The sequence below is a fragment of the Girardinichthys multiradiatus genome, chromosome 20, assembly GCF_021462225.1.
Source record: "Girardinichthys multiradiatus isolate DD_20200921_A chromosome 20, DD_fGirMul_XY1, whole genome shotgun sequence".
Classification (NCBI taxonomy): Eukaryota; Metazoa; Chordata; class Actinopteri; order Cyprinodontiformes; family Goodeidae; genus Girardinichthys; species Girardinichthys multiradiatus.
Window position 1 is genome coordinate 3169846 of NC_061812.1, and position 19260 is coordinate 3189105.

Consider the following 19260-nt stretch of genomic DNA (forward strand, 5'->3'; position numbering starts at 1 on the left):
GGTATTGAGACATGTTCTGGGACTTTGTGGAAACATCTCCAGGTGTGGCTGTGATGGGATGAGACCTCACAGTGAACCTTTAACACAACAAACTCCTGTCCAGCCTTGACCATGTTGAAATATGACTGATAAATCTACATAGAAGTTGAGGTATCTGCCAATGACTGATAGTTTGCTGGTTTCTAGCAGATCCAACAAATCAGTCTTTATAATCATGAAATCCATCATTGTACAGAGAGAACATTCCCTAGAGGAAAACATCTCAGACAGCTGCCAACCTTCCCAGGAGTGGATTTCCCAGCAGATTCAGCCCAAGGTCAGAGCGTGAAGCTCAGAGAAACTACCAAAAACCCAGGAGCTCCATCTCAGCCTCTTTAGGCCTCAGTTAGCAGGTTAAAGGTTGAAACTTAAAGGACAATAAAACACTGAACCAATTTGGCTGCTTGGAAGGGTTGAAGGAGAAACCCTCTTTTCTCTAAAAACAAGATGGCAGCAGGACTTAGGTTGCAAATCTGCATCTGGATGAAGGACAAGACTTCTGGGACAATGTCCTCTGGACAGAAGAGACTAAAGTAGAAATGTTGGGTCATAATGGACAATATAATGCTTGGAGGAAACCAAAAACAGCATATCAGCGCAAACATTTAACAGGGATACATTCTGGGTTTATTGCAAGTGTTTAAGTTTGTTTTGTTTCCATTTATTGACCACTAGGGATGCATCTTATCCCTGTGACCCCTGTGTAACCAAAATGGCTCTGAGGTACTTTAGTTGCTGTTATGTCAACCTGAACTCATCATTTTCAGCAGAAAAACGTTTGGTTTCATCCAAACAAGAATGTGATGTATTTTCCTCCAACCTGCCCATTAATGTTGATCTCGTTTCAGACGAGGCTGCGAATCTTTCCTCATTAATGTCTCCTCTAACAGAAGTGATTTCTCCTGGACAAAGTTACATTTCAGAGGTAATCCCCTCCAGTGCTAAAGACCCCAGGGGCTGCTAACCCTGTGCAGACCTTGACCTTTGACCCGAAGCAGCACCTCCTCAGATGATGAAAGAACGGATCACCACTCAGCTGTTGTCTCCTCTAAGGCTGAGACACTGATGTAAGCCCGGTTGGGTGGTCCAGTCCGCTCCGTGTGTCTGTCACTCAGACTGTGTGAGAACACTCAGTAATCTACGTTTGATCTGAAGCAAAACTTGTTAGAAAAATAAAATGTTTCCTCCTGGTTTTCCCTCTGATGCTGACTCTGCTCGGCTTTCTGCTCCCTGCAACAACATTCTGACTTTCATCGCGTCACAACGTTCAATCGGACCTGCGTTCACTCGGACCAATGTTCACTCGGACCAGCATTCAGATGGACCAGCATTCAGTCAGACCGCGTTCACTCGGACCAGCCTTCACTCGGACCGGCCTTCACTCGGACCAGCGTTCACCCGAACCAGCGTTCACTCGGACCAGCGTTCACTCGGACCAGCGTTCACTCGGACCGGCCTTCACTCGGACCAGCCTTCACTCGGACCAACCTGCACTCCGACCAACGTTCATTTGGACCAGCGTTCAGTCAGACCAGCGTTCAGTCAGACTAAATTCACTCGGACCAAGTTCACTCGGACCAATGTTCATTTCGACCAGCATTCACTCAGACCAGCGTTCACTCGGACCAACCTGCACTCTGACTAACATTTGGACCAGCATTCACTTGGACCAACCTGCACTCCGACCATCGTTCATTTGGACCAGCATTCACTCGGACCAACGTTCACTCGGACAAGCATTCAGTCAGACCAAGTTCACTTGGACCAAGTTCACTCGGACCAACGTTCACTCGGACCAACCTGCACTCCGACCAACGTTTATTTGGACCAGCATTCACTCGGATCAACGTTCACTCGGACCAGCATTCAATCAGACCAAGTTCACTCGGACCAACCTGCAGTCCGACCAACGTTTATTTGGACCAGCATTCACTCGGACCAACCTGCACTCCAACCAACGTTTATTTGGACCAGCATTCACTCGGACCAACCTGCACTCCGACCAACGTTCATTTGGACCAGCATTCAGTCAGACCAGCGTTCAGTCAGACAAGCGTTCACTCGGACCAGCATTCACTCGGACCAACCTGCACTCTGACCAACGTTTATTTGGACCAGCATTCACTCGGACCAACCGGCACTCCGACCAACGTTCATTTGGACCAGCATTCAGTCAGACCAGCGTTCAGTCAGACCAAGTTCACTCGGACCAAGTTCACTCGGACCAGCATTCACTCGGACCAACCTGCACTCCGACCATCGTTCATTTGGACCAGCATTCACTCGGACCAACGTTCACTCGGACAAGCGTTCAGTCAGACCAAGTTCACTCGGACCAACATTCACTCGGACAAACCTGCACTCCGACCAACGTTTATTTGGACCAGCATTCACTCGGACCAGCATTCAGTCAGACCAAGTTCATTCGGACCAGCGTTCACTCGGAACAACGTTCACTCGGACCAACCTGCACTCCGACCAACGTTTATTTGGACCAGCATTCACTCGGACCAACCTACACTCCGACAAACGTTCATTTGGACCAGCATTCAGTCAGACCAGCGTTCAGTCAGACCAGCGTTCACTCGGACCAGCATTCACTCGGAACAGCATTCACTCGGACCAACCTGCACTCCGACCAACGTTTATTTGGACCAGCATTCACTCGGACCAAGTTCACTCGGACCAGCATTCACTCGGACCAACCTGCACTCCGACCATCGTTCATTTGGACCAGCATTCACTCGGACCAACGTTCACTCGGACAAGCGTTCAGTCAGACCAAGTTCACTCGGACCAACATTCACTCGGACAAACCTGCACTCCGACCAACGTTTATTTGGACCAGCATTCACTCGGACCAGCATTCAGTCAGACCAAGTTCATTCGGACCAGCGTTCACTCGGAACAACGTTCACTCGGACCAACCTGCACTCCGACCAACGTTTATTTGGACCAGCATTCACTCGGACCAACCTACACTCCGACAAACGTTCATTTGGACCAGCATTCAGTCAGACCAGCGTTCAGTCAGACCAGCGTTCACTCGGACCAGCATTCACTCGGAACAGCATTCACTCGGACCAACCTGCACTCCGACCAACGTTTATTTGGACCAGCATTCACTCGGACCAACGTTCACTCGGACAAGCATTCAGTCAGACCAAGTTCACTCGGACCAACGTTCACTCGGACCAACCTGCACTCCGACCAACGTTTATTTGGACCAGCATTCACTCGGATCAACGTTCACTCGGACCAGCATTCAGTCAGACCAAGTTCACTCGGACCAGCGTTCACTCGGACCAACCTGCAGTCCGACCAACGTTTATTTGGACCAGCATTCACTCAGACCAACCTGCACTCCGACCAACGTTTATTTGGACCAGCATTCACTCGGACCAACCTGCACTCCGACCAACGTTCATTTGGACCAGCATTCAGTCAGACCAGCGTTCAGTCAGACAAGCGTTCACTCGGACCAGCATTCACTCGGACCAACCTGCACTCCGACCAATGTTTATTTGGACCAGCATTCACTCGGACCAACCGGCACTCCGACCAACGTTCATTTGGACCAGCATTCAGTCAGACCAGCGTTCAGTAAGACCAAGTTCACTCGGACCAAGTTCACTCGGACCAGCATTCACTCGGACCAACCTGCACTCCGACCATCGTTCATTTGGACCAGCATTCACTCGGACCAACGTTCACTCGGACAAGCATTCAGTCAGACCAGCGTTCAGTCAGACCAGCGTTCAGTCAGACCAAGTTCACTCGGACCTGCGTTCACTCGGACCAATGTTCATTTGGACCAGCGTTCACTCGGACCGGCATTCACTCGGACCAACCGGCACTCCGACCAACGTTCATTTGGACCAGCATTCAGTCAGACCAGCGTTCAGTCAGACCAGCGTTCAGTCAGACCAAGTTCACTCGGACCAAGTTCACTCGGACCAGCATTCACTCGGACCAGCATTCACTCGGACCAGCGTTCACTCGGACCAGCGTTCAGTCAGACCAGCGTTCAGTCAGACCAAGTTCACTCGGACCAATGTTCATTTGGACCAGCGTTCACTCGGACCGGCCTTCACTCGGACCAGCCTTCACTCGGACCAACCTGCACTCCGACCAACGTTCATTTGGACCAGCGTTCAGTCAGACCAGCGTTCAGTCAGACTAAATTCACTCGGACCAAGTTCACTCGGACCAATGTTCATTTCGACCAGCATTCACTCAGACCAGCGTTCACTCGGACCAACCTGCACTCTGACTAACATTTGGACCAGCATTCACTTGGACCAACCTGCACTCCGACCATCGTTCATTTGGACCAGCATTCACTCGGACCAACGTTCACTCGGACAAGCATTCAGTCAGACCAAGTTCACTTGGACCAAGTTCACTCGGACCAACGTTCACTCGGACCAACCTACACTCCGACCAACGTTCATTTGGACCAGCGTTCAGTCAGACCAGCGTTCAGTCAGACTAAATTCACTCGGACCAAGTTCACTCGGACCAATGTTCATTTCGACCAGCATTCACTCAGACCAGCGTTCACTCGGACCAACCTGCACTCTGACTAACATTTGGACCAGCATTCACTTGGACCAACCTGCACTCCGACCATCGTTTATTTGGACCAGCATTCACTCGGATCAACGTTCACTCGGACCAGCATTCAATCAGACCAAGTTCACTCGGACCAACCTGCAGTCCGACCAACGTTTATTTGGACCAGCATTCACTCGGACCAACCTGCACTCCGACCAACGTTCATTTGGACCAGCATTCAGTCAGACCAGCGTTCAGTCAGACAAGCGTTCACTCGGACCAGCATTCACTCGGACCAACCTGCACTCCGACCAACGTTTATTTGGACCAGCATTCACTCGGACCAACCGGCACTCCGACCAACGTTCATTTGGACCAGCATTCAGTCAGACCAGCGTTCAGTCAGACCAAGTTCACTCGGACCAAGTTCACTCGGACCAGCATTCACTCGGACCAACCTGCACTCCGACCATCGTTCATTTGGACCAGCATTCACTCGGACCAACGTTCACTCGGACAAGCGTTCAGTCAGACCAAGTTCACTCGGACCAACATTCACTCGGACCAACCTGCACTCCGACCAACGTTTATTTGGACCAGCATTCACTCGGACCAGCGTTCAGTCAGACCAAGTTCATTCGGACCAGCGTTCACTCGGACCAACGTTCACTCGGACCAACCTGCACTCCGACCAACGTTTATTTGGACCAGCATTCACTCGGACCAACCTACTCTCCGACAAACGTTCATTTGGACCAGCATTCAGTCAGACCAGCGTTCAGTCAGACCAGCGTTCACTCGGACCAGCATTCACTCGGACCAGCATTCACTTGGACCAACCTGCACTCCGACCAACGTTTATTTGGACCAGCATTCACTCGGACCAACCTGCACTCCGACCAACGTTTATTTGGACCAGCATTCACTCGGACCAACCGGCACTCGGACCAACGTTCCTTTGGACCAGCATTCAGTCAGACCAGCGTTCAGTCAGACCAAGTTCACTCGGACCAAGTTCACTCGGACCAATGTTCATTTGGACCAGCGTTCACTCGGACCGGCCTTCACTCGGACCAGCCTTCACTCGGACCAACCTGCACTCCGACCAACGTTCATTTGGACCAGCGTTCAGTCAGACCAGCGTTCAGGCAGACCAGCGTTCAGTCAGACTAAATTCACTCGGACCAAGTTCACTCAAACCAATGTTCATTTCGACCAGCATTCACTCAGATCAGCGTTCACTCGGACCAACCTGCACTCCGACCAACATTTGGACCAGCATTCACTTGGACCAACCTGCGCTCCGACCATCGTTCATTTGGACCAGCATTCACTCGGACCAACCTGCACTCCGACCAACGTTCACTCGGACCAGCATTCAGTCAGACCAAGTTCACTCGGACCAGCGTTCACTCGGACCAGCGTTCACTCGGACCAACCTGCAGTCCGACCAACGTTTATTTGGACCATAATTCACTCAGACCAACCTGCACTCCGACCAACGTTTATTTGGACCAGCATTCACTCGGACCAACCTGCACTCCGACCAACGTTCATTTGGACCAGCATTCAGTCAGACCAGCGTTCAGTGAGACAAGCGTTCACTCGGACCAGCATTCACTCGGACCAACCTGCACTCCGACCAACGTTTATTTGGACCAGCATTCACTCGGACCAACCGGCACTCCGACCAACGTTCATTTGGACCAGCATTCAGTCAGACCAGCGTTCAGTCAGACCAAGTTCACTCGGACCAAGTTCACTCGGACCAGCATTCACTCGGACCAACGTTCACTCGGACAAGCATTCAGTCAGACCAGCGTTCAGTCAGACCAGCGTTCAGTCAGACCAAGTTCACTCGGACCAAGTTCACTCGGACCAATGTTCATTTGGACCAGCGTTCACTCGGACCGGCATTCACTCGGACCAACCGGCACTCCGACCAACGTTCATTTGGACCAGCATTCAGTCAGACCAGCGTTCAGTCAGACCAGCGTTCAGTCAGACCAAGTTCACTCGGACCAAGTTCACTCGGACCAGCATTCACTCGGACCAGCATTCACTCGGACCAGCGTTCACTCAGACCAGCGTTCAGTCAGACCAGCGTTCAGTCAGACCAAGTTCACTCGGACCAATGTTCATTTGGACCAGCGTTCACTCGGACCGGCCTTCACTCGGACCAGCCTTCACTCGGACCAACCTGCACTCCGACCAACGTTCATTTGAACCAGCGTTCAGTCAGACCAGCGTTCAGGCAGACCAGCGTTCAGTCAGACTAAATTCACTTGGACCAAGTTCACTCGGACCAATGTTCATTTCGACCAGCATTCACTCAGACCAGCGTTCACTCGGACCAACCTGCACTCCGACCAACATTTGGACCAGCATTCACTTGGACCAACCTGCACTCCGACCATCGTTCATTTGGACCAGCATTCACTCGGACCAACGTTCACTCGGACAAGCATTCAGTCAGACCAAGTTCACTCGGACCAAGTTCACTCGGACCAACGTTCACTCGGACCAACCTGCACTCCGACCAACGTTTATTTGGACCAGCATTCACTCGGATCAACGTTCACTCGGACCAGCATTCAGTCAGACCAAGTTCACTCGGACCAGCGTTCACTCGGACCAACCTGCAGTTCGACCAACGTTTATTTGGACCAGCATTCACTCGGACCAACCTGCACTCCGACCAACGTTTATTTGGACCAGCATTCGCTCGGACCAACCTGCACTCCGACCAACGTTCATTTGGACCAGCATTCAGTCAGACCAGCGTTCAGTCAGACAAGCGTTCACTCGGACCAGCATTCACTCGGACCAACCTGCACTCCGACCAACGTTTATTTGGACCAGCATTCACTCGGACCAACCGGCACTCCGACCAACGTTCATTTGGACCAGCATTCAGTCAGACCAGCGTTCAGTCAGACCAGCGTTCAGTCAGACCAAGTTCACTCGGACCAAGTTCACTCGGACCAACGTTCACTCGGACCAACCTGCACTCCGACCAACGTTTATTTGGACCAGCATTCACTCGGATCAACGTTCACTCGGACCAGCGTTCAGTCAGACCAAGTTCACTCGGACCAGCGTTCACTCGGACCAACGTTCACTCAGACCAACCTGCACTCCGACCAACGTTTATTTGGTCCAGCATTCACTCGGACCAACCTGCACTCCGACCAACGTTTATTTGGACCAGCATTCACTCGGACCAACCTGCACTCCGACCAACGTTTATTTGGACCAGCATTCACTCGGACCAACCTGCACTCCGACAAACGTTCATTTGGACCAGCATTCAGTCAGACCAGCGTTCAGTCAGACCAGCGTTCACTCGGACCAGCATTCACTCGGACCAGCATTCACTCGGACCAACCTGCACTCCGACCAACGTTTATTTGGACCAGCATTCACTCGGACCAACCTGCACTCCGACCAACGTTTATTTGGACCAGCATTCACTCGGACCAACCGGCACTCCGACCAACGTTCATTTGGACCAGCATTCAGTCAGACCAGTGTTCAGTCAGACCAGCGTTCAGTCAGACCAAGTTCACTCGGACCAAGTTCACTCGGACCAGCATTCACTCGGACCAGTATTCACTCGGACCAGCGTTCACTCGGACCAGCGTTCAGTCAGACCAGCGTTCAGTCAGACCAAGTTCACTCAGACCAATGTTCATTTGGACTAGCGTTCACTCGGACCAGCAATCACTCGGACCAACGTTCACTCGGACCAACCTGCACTCCGACCAATGTTCATTTGGACCAGCATTCACTCGGACCAGCATTCACTCGGACCAACGTTCACTCGGACCAGCGTTCAGTCAGACCAACACAAAGTGTTTGATGCTGAAATACATTTTAAAAACTGACTGAAATCTTCAAACTATCCACGTTTTTGTTCTCAGAAGATCAAATATTCATTCTTATTCAAAGAAAAAGCTGTGAAAAATCAAACAGTGCTTAATAAACCTGAGGATGTTTGCATCTTTATCTCCAACGATTCTTCCTTCCAGAATCTCTGGTGTTATTTCCTGTATCCTTTGTCACATCGTGCTTCATAAAGAAAGCCCACAGTTGGACATGTTGCAGATTAGATGAAGAGGACAATAAAACAACAAATAAAGCAGCATTGTTCATTTTTCTGGCCCCATCATGTTGACCTCGTTCACACACTCAGGAAACGGCTGCAGAGGAAGGAAAAACAACAAAAACACTCGCTCTGCATCCATTCTGCTCCTGAGAATAAACAGCAGCTGCAGGACGGGAGCATGAACAATCCAAACACAACGAACACACACCTCCACCGCACCGATCGGACAAACGGGTCACACTGAGTGTCTCATATTTTAACATCATGAACACACAGCTACTCTGTCCTTTAAACTTCCTATCTAAGTGTTGAGCTCTAAAAGTCATTTATCATTTGAATCTAAAACATGCAGGATTGCGGGCCTTGAGGACCAGGTTAGAGGACCACTGCAGTAGGTTTTACTCATGTTTGGATCCTCTCTTAATAATAAGATGAAGAGCCTAGGTCTAATTGGAAACAGGTTTGCACTCAGCTACCACCTATGTTTAGTTTTTAAAAGCAGGCAGTTTGTTCAGGTTCCTCAGTTGGATCAGCTGCAACATTTAACCAGTTTCAGATCCAACATGGAGCAGGTTTCTCACAGATCCTGCTTGTCATTAAAGGCTGAGGTTAATGCACCTGCAGAAGAAGATTTCATACTCTACTTCTTGTTTCATTTTGGCAGTTTTTTTTGTTTTCGGTCCAGATGTCAGTTCAGGGTCAATAGTAGGAGATGAAGCAAATTCATATAATAATGAATCAAATGGAGTCAGGAGACTGAGGAGGGGGATTCACTGCATTATGTAGGCCTCTCACAGATGGTGATGAAGAGGATGTTTTTCTGGGCTCGTCGGCATCAGTAAGTCTGCATATTTCATGTGGGTGTTTGGTTATTTAGTTTTCAGTCTGTCTGATGTTTTATGATGTGATGTTAACTCAGAGATCAGCAACAGCATGACGAAACAGCCAGCAACAGGAACAGGGGAGCGGCAGATTCTGGTGACTTCTGGGTGATTTATGATTGTTCAGTCAGAGCAGGACATGATCCTCCTTTATCAAATTCCTCTGTGGCGACATTTTAGAAGGAAGAGCAGAGCGCTGCAGGACAGCTCAGAGAAATAACAGCCGAGACGGCAAGCGTCACGCAACAACATGGTACTGTTTCCAGGACAAATAGACTGCAAGTATCTAACAAACCTGTCAAAGTGGTGTAAAAACTGATATCAGGGAGCATTGCTGAGTTATTTTCTCATCCACAGCTCAGTTCATGGGAACAGATCCACTCTATGATGCAGCTTCAGGGAATATTTGAAGGTTAAAATGATTCCCTGAGGATGTAAAGACTTAATGAGGCATGCCAGATCTTCTGATAACAGTGACAGAAAGACTTGTTCTGTCTCCAAACGAGCATCAGAACCGAAGGACATAATGTAATCTTAATGCTCAACGACAGTTAAAGGTCACCCTGAGATTAGTTGGTGCTTCAGACGAAGAACCAAACACGTTCGATTAACAGCTGGACACCAAGAACCTTCCCAACATTTCTGACCAAACACACCTGAACTCCATGTGAGCTCATACGTTAAAAGAAATGTTGCTTATATTCCACGTTGCAGTCAGATTCCTGAGAAGCACAGCCTGGCCATGCAGACGTCAGGCTGCAGACACCATGTCACCCTAGGAGCTGCGATGAGCAGACTGAGGCCTGAGCAGATCCTGCATCATATTACAGTTGAGTCCAACTGCTGTCATCGCTTCAGTTAGAGGCGCTTTCATCCAGCTCCTTCACAGGAACAACATTAAAAACAGAAGCTTCATTACTTTATTGTTCCTCTGTCTGTTTTAACTGAAGATAAACAGGAGAAAATATGTGCTTTACGTCCTCTGAGCTGCTTTAATACTGCAGAAATTTTACATCTGCTCAGTTTAACTGCTGCAGACACGCAACCAAATAAAACCCCTTTGGAAGAAAATACGGAGTTTTTTTAAAGCTTTGGATCTGACCTTCAGATTATCCTCTCTGGTTTCTGCTGGTCCTGAACTCAGCAGCCGGCCTGATGAAGCTGTTGCTGAAAAGCCTCTCAGTCAGCAAAGAGGGATTCACTTCACTTGAGGCGACTGTGGCTCAGTAGGAAGAGTAGTTGTCTTGCAATCAGAAGGTTGTGGGTTTGATTCCAGCTTCCTCCTGCCATATGTCTATGTGCCCCTGGGCAAGGCACTTAACCTCAGGTTGCCTACCGATCTGCATATCGGTGTATGAATGTGTGAGCGTTAGTGAGTGCAATTGGGTGAATGTGGCTCTAGTGTAAAGCGCTTTGAGCGGTCTGTATGACTGGAAAAGTGCTATATAAGTTCAGTCCATTTACCATTCACCTCAATGAGCTCCAAGAGATCCAAACAGAACCAAAGCTTTCCCATCTAAAGCAAGCAGAGGAGGGCAGAGTAGCCAGAAATTGTCTCAAGTGAAAGTTAAAAGTATGGTGCAATAAAACTACCCATAGAAGTACATTTAGTTAAAAATTTTACTTCAGTATATGTAACTGAGTAAATATAACTAGTTTCTACCCACCTCTGAAAGTAAGTATATATTTAATAATCAATCTGACAGAGAGAGGTATCCCAATCCTTGTGGTTTTTAGTAGAACAATGACCATCAGTGGCTCTAGATGGACAAACTGTCTACTTTTAAGGCTTAAAACTTTCCTTTTTGATAAAGCTTATAGTTAGAGTGGCTTAGTTTATCCTGAACTATCTCTGTAGTTATGCTGCTATAGGCTTAGGCTGCTGGAGGGCATAATGACCACTTTCACCCTCTTCGCTACATTCTTACACTACTCTCCAATTTTGCATTATTTGCTGTTATTTCAGCTTTTAACTTTGTTCTCTCTTTTCTCTTCCTAGAAGCTACACCTGGCCTGACTCTGTGTCTACCTGTGACACCTTTCTGGAGAGGGGCATCATCCAAGCTTCTGCTGGCAACAACTTAATGCTCACCTTCTACCGATGATCCACATGGCCCTGTCTTTCAGTGTTTAACCCTTTCTCTCTCCTAGACATGGCTACTGACTGAGCTTCTACTGTGACTAACTCTATGTGCTCTCTTTCAGACTCTAACCTTGAAAACTGGCTCAGAGTTTATCTGTTCTTTCTTTCTAGATGAAACGACTAAAGGAGCTACATCCATTAACATTTACTTTTCCTTCCCATAGAAAGTACTCCTGGATCAGTGCTTCTTTGTTCTCTTTGTGTCTCTGCTCTGTTCTCTCAAACCTCCAGTCGGTCGTGGCAGATGGCCGCTCACACTGAGCCTGGTTCTGGTTCTGCTGGAGGTTTCTTCCTGTTAAAAGGGAGTTTTTCCTCTCCACTGTCGCTACATGCATGCTCAGTATGAGGGATTGCTGCAAAGTCAACGCCAGTGACTGTCCACTGTCTCTACATGCTCATCCAGGAGGAGTGAATGCTGCAAGTCACTGACTGGATGCAATCTGCTGGGTTTACTTAGATAGAAAAACTTTTTATCCAATTTGAATAAATAACTGAATCTAACTGAACTGTTCAATGGTTACGATTAATTGAAATGTATGAACCTGACTGTTGTGAAGAACCTTGAGACGACGTGTTGTGAATTGGCGCAATATAAATAAACTGAATTTAATTTAATAACTGCTCAGATTCATTTTCGATAACTTTGGTTAAAAACTCACCGATTTTTATCAGTTAAAGTGAGATCTGAGATCAGAGAAGCTCAACATCCTGGAGAAACCCAGTAATTATTGCAGCATTTTTTGCTCATGTTTCCTCTAATGTTTCAGAATCAGATCACAAAAATGCCCATCCTCGCTCTCCTTGTCCAAAAACTTTTAACTCAATCCACCAAAGTGAGTAAACAAGACAGAGACAGGATCAGCTTGGACTTCAGCTTCTTTCAGAACCTCTTCAGAACTCCTAATGATGCACCTTTAAGATGTTGGCACCAAACAGGATTCGGCACACACTAATGAGGCATTTATTTTTAACAATCTGAGCCTATGAGTGAGTAAAAACCAGCAACATTTGTTTGATCCTGCTTACTTTTTCTGTTAGTCTGCAGCAGCTGGATGGTTTTCTGCCATCTAGAGGCTGCAGGTGGAAAAAGCATCAAGAGAGGAGGTCTTCTCTGTTAAAACTGCGATCATGGCTGCAGTTTAAAAGACTTGACTGACTGTGAAAGGCTGAATTTGCAAATGGAAACATACTGTATGTCCAATAAAAACCAGATAAATCCTCAGGATTTAAACCATGATTCTACATGTGATCCTGCAGGAGGCGTTAAAACAGGAAACCAGAAACTGGATCAGACACAGAAAATAAACACAGCTGAGAATATGTGGAAAAACGCTCTGGCTGCCAAAAAGTCAGACCAATGTTTTTCAAATAAAATATGAACAAATACTTTAGGAAACTAGCTCTTCCTTTCAACAAGTGATTTTAGCAGTTTGAATTTATTGCATACCACAAAATAAAATCTAAACCAAGATTTGCAATTTAGTGAATGAAATATATTGAAATCAAGCCCTTATTATTTATGTAATAATATATGAAAAAGCCTGAATATTCAGAATTTCAAATATGTTGAGACTGACCTGGAAACAGACAAGAACAGGCTTTAGTTCAGTCATATGTAAAACTCCATATGAGGAAAATCTGTTTCTATAAAAGCCTTTTTATAAATGACTTTGCAGGTCAGTGTTTGCATGCGGTGCTGTGTTCCCTCTCCCTACAGGATGCGACTGGCAGCTGCAGCTCCAAGGAGGACTAATTAGGAAGGTTTTTAAGGATCTGGAACCTAGAGGGAGGCGTCAGACCGTTAGCTCACTCAGAGCTGAATCTGGCCTGCATTTGTTACCTAGTCTATCAGCCTTCTCTCCTCCCAGCATCTCTTCCTGACTCCGTTCTCCCCTCTTCCAAAACTCATCTACTCTGGTGTCAGAAGACCTGGAATCAGATCAGAACCGCGCTACAACGCACCTACCTTTAAAATCAAAAGAATTTCATGTCCCACTCATTCTCCAGGACAGGACGTTTTGTTCTCTTCAAGAGATTTTCCTCTCAGGAAAAGTTCCTTGGACCCAGGTACTTTGGTCCTCATAAAAAAAGACTCCATCATCAGCAGCTGCACGGTATGTCTTAATGACCTTCTCACCTCCATGTTCATCCCACGTTGCACATCTCTCAGATCAAGCCAGTGCTCTCCGGTTCTTTGTTTCTTCATCTCTACCCACACATTGCTTACCATCCATCCGCTGCCCAGTCCGATTGTCTTCAGACCCCCTGATGACCAGACAAACCATTTACACTGCTTTTCAGAAAAGACTGTTAAACCTGTTATCCTGCCTCCGTATCTGTGCTCACATTATGACAGACTTATTTATTAACCATATGGGTCATTTAAAGACTGTTTAGTTTAAACTGATTCATTTAAATATTATCTACGAAGATAAATATGAAAAATTGGGACAAAGTGAAATAGATTTGGTAGTCTGCACATTAACACATGTAGCCAGCCTTAACACTCTTCGGGTGCTCACCATGCACGGTGCTTGAGTTGCTATGGTTACCAATGGAAACCTCACAGAGCATCCAGACTCATGTTTATCGTCACCTAACATGAAGTATTTCCTAAATTTACACCATTTCAGCCGTTGTGAACCTTTCAGGAGCTGAACCTGTCTGAACCCAGCAGGCAGACACATGCACTGCTGCAGACTGCAGCCAGGGGGCTCTCCTCACACACAGAGGAGGTGCAATAAAGGTGAAACTTTGTAAAAAAAAAAAAAAAATTTAAGAAATTGAAAAAAAAAGAAATTTGTCAAAATTATGAGTTGAGTAAAAATACTGACGTCTAATGAGCAGGAGTCCTGGAGCCAACAAAGAAGGCCCAGGTGAAGAACTATAGAGGAAGAAGAAGAGCAACAAAAACAGGTGCATGGATGAAGCGGCAATAATTCAGCTTCTTCTCATTTGATTCATTCCCTAAAATTCAGCTGTTTCTTCAAACTTCTGCTGTTTGCCTGCAGCTTTGGTCTGAATGTGAGCCCACCTCCACACACAGCATGGTGCCTTCAGGGCTTCTCTCTGCGAAGCTGCTGAGATTCTCTGCAAACATTCATACGGTGATTTTCCAAGGTTCCGATCTACACCATCCAGGCCTCCTGGTGTCTCCCAGCAGTAAACAGCTGTTTCTGAGGCAACACAATGACACAAAACAGGCAGGAAAACAGCACACACACACACACACACACACACACACAGGGCAGGAAGCAGCGGTCACACTGTAGGGCACAGGGGGTGACGCTGACCTCCAGAACAGGAAAGGCTGAGACAATGAGGGGAGGTTTCCCCACAGCAGCGTGACACTGACACACACTGGTCCCTCTGGTTCCTCTGTGGGTTTTAGCTTTAATCAACTCTGCTGGAGGTACATGAAACACATCAGGAGGAGGTCCGCTCGCTCAGGCCTCCACCACAGATACAAGTTCTCTGAATGAAGCAGAATTCACATCATCTTCAGGTTCTGATGAGTAGCTTAAAGATGTGCCGAGACCAAAATCAGGTTTACAAGCAGAGAATCAGCCTCAGAGTGACTGAATCTGAATCTCTACCAGGCAGAAGATATCCATGATAAGAACCAAATCTCTCCGAGCAAAACATGGAACATTTTATAACCAGAAAACCTTTGAATGACCCTGAAACCACCACCGGTCCAAAGCTCCTGGAAGCTCCTGGAAGCTCCTGGAAGCTCCTGGAAGCTCCTGGAAGCTCCTGATCTCTGTCTTCACTTGAACTTCTCAGTGACACATCAGAGGAACTTACAGAGATCTCCAAGAAGCTCTGAATAAACATCAGACAAAACGCATTCCATCTGTCTGCTCTTAAATTAGAGATAAATTCGGGACATCACAAAGTAAATCATACCAAAAGTTAAGCTGAACAGAACCAAGATAATAAACCCAGTACCGTGAGCCACCGGTGCGCCAACAGCGCGTCAGGAAGCGCATCCCGACACATTTCAGGGGGAAATTGTTTAAAACTCACCGGGCAGAGGGTTCTTCTGGCGAGATGTTCTTGATCTTCTCTGGACTCTCAGGTCTTTATTTCAGCTCAGGTAAAAGGAGGAAAGATCCCGGTCCGGATCCAGGAGTCACCGCGCAGCTGGGAGATGGTCCACCTGAAGACTGGTGGAGTTAGAAACTCACTGAGACCTGCGTTCAGCTGCGGCTTCAAGCCGCCTCTGAATGCTGCGTTCAAGGACCGCTCGGTAATTCTGCCCTGAGACCTGTTGATGGTTAGCTGCAGTGGCAGCGACTCTGTCCCAGAGTTTAGTTCAGATCAGATCATTTCTGTTTAACTTAGTTCTGTTCAGATCAGTTCCCGTTACTTTTAGTTTGTTTTTCTTGATCTGGTTATTTTTGGTTTGGTTTGAGTCCTCTGGTTCGGTTTGGGTCAGCATGCTGATCAGTTCCTTTCTACTCATTCTTCTGATCTCATATGTTTAATATATTGAATATTCATTTATTCTGTACTTAAACATTTAGCCTACTGGCATTATCCCAGGTTTTCTGTGTACACAGTTAACAGTTTTTATCATAAACCAATAAAAATATACAAAAAGGTTATTGTAAAACTATGTTTTTGGAATAATTATTCCAGGCTTATTTAATTGTATTCACCTAACAAGAGAAAAACATCTGAAATATGCAAACCAGTTTTAAAAGGATGCAAATAACACAGAGGGACACAAAAGAGACCAGGAATTGATGTAAAAGGGGACCACACAGACACAGAACTGTCCAGACATGAAAACCCCACCTCACTATGTGGATGGACCGCAGCAAAGAGGCTCAATCATCTGCTCTTCTTTACTGATGCAAATAGGATGCAGATGGACTAAGACTAAAGAGATAAAAAGGACCAGAAGGAAGCACAAACCAGCACCAGAATACAGGAGGAACCCAAGTTGGTACAAAATCAGAGCAGAGACAAAACACCTGCAAGAAGAAACTCATTTCTGCTTTGTGTCTCTTTTACTGGGAAGAGCGTCTCATTTCTTTAAAACTTATCCAGGATCTTACAGAAGAGAGAGTTTCATCATTAGAGGTGCTGCTGAGATGGCATCATTATTTTCAAGGAGTTGTTATTGGTTATCTTCACAAAACGCTAACAAATTAAAACACCCGACCTGTTTTAGGATGCACGGGTTTATTTTAGAGCACATTGATAGTAAAGCATCCATTCATTATTTAAGAAATTTAAGTGAAAATGGATCTAGTAAGCTGCTGCATTCTCACCTATTTTCTTTTTTTTGAAAAGGAGAGAGATGAAGAGGAGAGGTTAAAATAAGGAGATTTTTCCTTTTAGGACGTAAAACAATAATGATGATGACCACGATTTAAACTTCTTTAAACATAAAATTCACTGATCTAAGAATCTTCTGAATATGATTTTAAAACATCCAAATACATGATAAATCTCACATAGAAAAATGCTTAAATGCTTTACATGAAGTATCAGAATGCATTCTAACTGAATGTTTTCTGTGATTTCATTAAGAATAAATGTTTGTTTTACCTGCAGCAGTTGATCTCATCTCCAACTCCTTCAATAAGATCAGGAAAAATTTCAAAATCCCCCTTTAACTTCACGCAGCATGGAGTTAAAACTTCATTTTTTACTTTCTGTTCTCAAAAACATTTCCTCACGTTGGTTTTTTACCTTTCTGTACTCTTTGAGCTGCTGTAAAGGCAGAATAACAGTTTTCGTTCATCTAATAATCCAGGAAAACTTTCCCAAAGTCGATCTAAAATAAACAGAATAAACTGCATTCAGCATAATTTCATACCAGTGAAGATGTTTTTTTCATGTTAAACAGGCATAGATTACTGACCAGGCCTTAATGATCTGAGTTTAAATGTTTGAATGTCACAATAATAATTTCACAGAGTCCAAAAGACATCAAATTCCCTGAATTCTCCATCTGGTGGCTGTGTGAGAAGAGAGAGGGAGTCTTTGTTGGCCTCCAGGGGCCCGTTTTCTCATGAAGAACTAAGAAAACTGACTTCTGGAGTCTCTCAGATACCTGCCCTAAACGGAAACACAGAGTTTTCAGGATCTAGAAAGTATTATGAAAGGTTTATTTTTAGTTTTTTTAACATGGTGCTCTTTTTTCATCCATCCTAAAGTTTCTCCTCCAGCTTGAACAACAGTTTTCTCTTTCTTTACTTTACATAAATAATTCATATGTAGCAGTATTGTTTTTAACTTCAGGATTAATTTATTATTAAATGACAAATAAAAAGGTTAACAATGAGGGTTCACGGTTAATTGGGGCTTTGTATGTAATTACCTGTATTTCCCACAGGGCATCGTGTCAGTGAACACACCTCTGGATGATGCCCAAATTTTAGACAAGAGCTCCCCCTTGTGGCATCATATTGTTAATACAGGATTTTATAAATGCCTTCGTAAATTCTTCAGACCTGCACAGTGGTCATGTTGTATCACTGCAACCTTGTGTAGGACGGTCCTTGGTTCAACACCCGGTTAGTTTGCATGGCGCAATAACCCCCCCCCCCTCTCATCCTGGCGCCGAGACATTGGCGTCCTTCATGCACAATTAAATCAGCATCTTATTATTACTAGCATAATCATCGCAGTGAATTGGTTCACTTTTTTATGACTTCCTGTGAACCCTGCGCTGCTCTAATAGAGCTTTATTGTGAAAGTCCCAACCGGATGTCGCGTGTTGTCACGCAGCTTTACTTCTTGTTGTTTTCTAAGTTCGTAGAGATTCTTTTGCGCTCTGGGCAGGTCCGTTTGAAACATGGACGAGAAGGACGAAAATCTCGGTGAGTGGGTTAAAATCAGACTTTTATTTTGATAAACCTTCAGGTTTTAAACTTCGCCTGAAGTTTCTAACAATCCTCTGATGCTTTTTTTCTTCCAAACTGAACTGGGTCAGAACATTACGCCCGTTTACTCGGATTGTTTCTGTTGTGAAAAAGTTTCCTTTAAAGAAACGGACTGAGCAGCAGAGGTTCTGCTGAGTTCTAGAACCAGAACAAAAAGGTTCTGCATTCAGCATCCTGAGTTAGATTACTGAAGCTGAACATAGAATAGACACCATAACTGTTTAGTTAATTAATTTGTTAAATAAATGTATCTATTTATAATTATGTATGAAGTTCTAATGGCGCAACAGTTTCATAAATAAATAAGTCACTAAATTATGTCTTCAATGTTTCTTTTCATAAATAAATATAATCATAGAATAACTAGTATGTAGAAGTTAAATATGCATTAACAAAATATTTACCAACAGTTTATATAATTTTCTTACTATATTTTTAACTGTTATTTATGTTTTTTATTTTAATCAGTTTTAACAATCAGTGTTTGTGGGCGGAGCTTAGACTCCTGGAGTCACATAATTGGTTTAAAATTGCCTGCTGTGCAGATTAACCAATCAGATGTCAGTCAGTCATTTTCTACCGCTTATTCCATAGTGGGTCACGGGAAGCTGGTGCCTATCTCCAGCAGTC

General features: G+C 45.7%; 2 protein-coding genes across 4 annotated transcripts in view; one reads left to right on the top strand and one right to left on the bottom strand.

The window, feature by feature from the left end:
* si:dkey-49n23.1 (semaphorin-3D) overlaps window positions 1-16217 on the bottom strand; it is a 99058-nt gene extending 82841 nt beyond the window's left edge. Inside the window, exon 1 of one of the 2 annotated variants that reach the window (XM_047348549.1) lies at window positions 15758-16217. Coding sequence is in view for 1 of the 2 variants with exons in the window: in XM_047348548.1 (XP_047204504.1) it covers window positions 13306-13341 (36 nt within the window). In the remaining variant the exon portion in view is untranslated. Of the gene's footprint in view, window positions 1-13305; window positions 13357-15757 lie in introns of those variants that run through there. The other variant, XM_047348548.1, reaches the window with a different exon arrangement.
* A 2253-nt stretch (window positions 16218-18470) lies between these two features.
* LOC124856514 (protein SSUH2 homolog) overlaps window positions 18471-19260 on the top strand; it is a 24226-nt gene continuing 23436 nt past the window's right edge. For both annotated transcript variants that reach the window (XM_047347006.1, XM_047347007.1), the window contains exon 1: window positions 18471-18567. In XM_047347006.1, coding sequence (XP_047202962.1) covers window positions 18543-18567 — 25 coding nt within the window. In that variant the 5' untranslated portion in view covers window positions 18471-18542. The remainder of the gene's footprint in view (window positions 18568-19260) is intronic.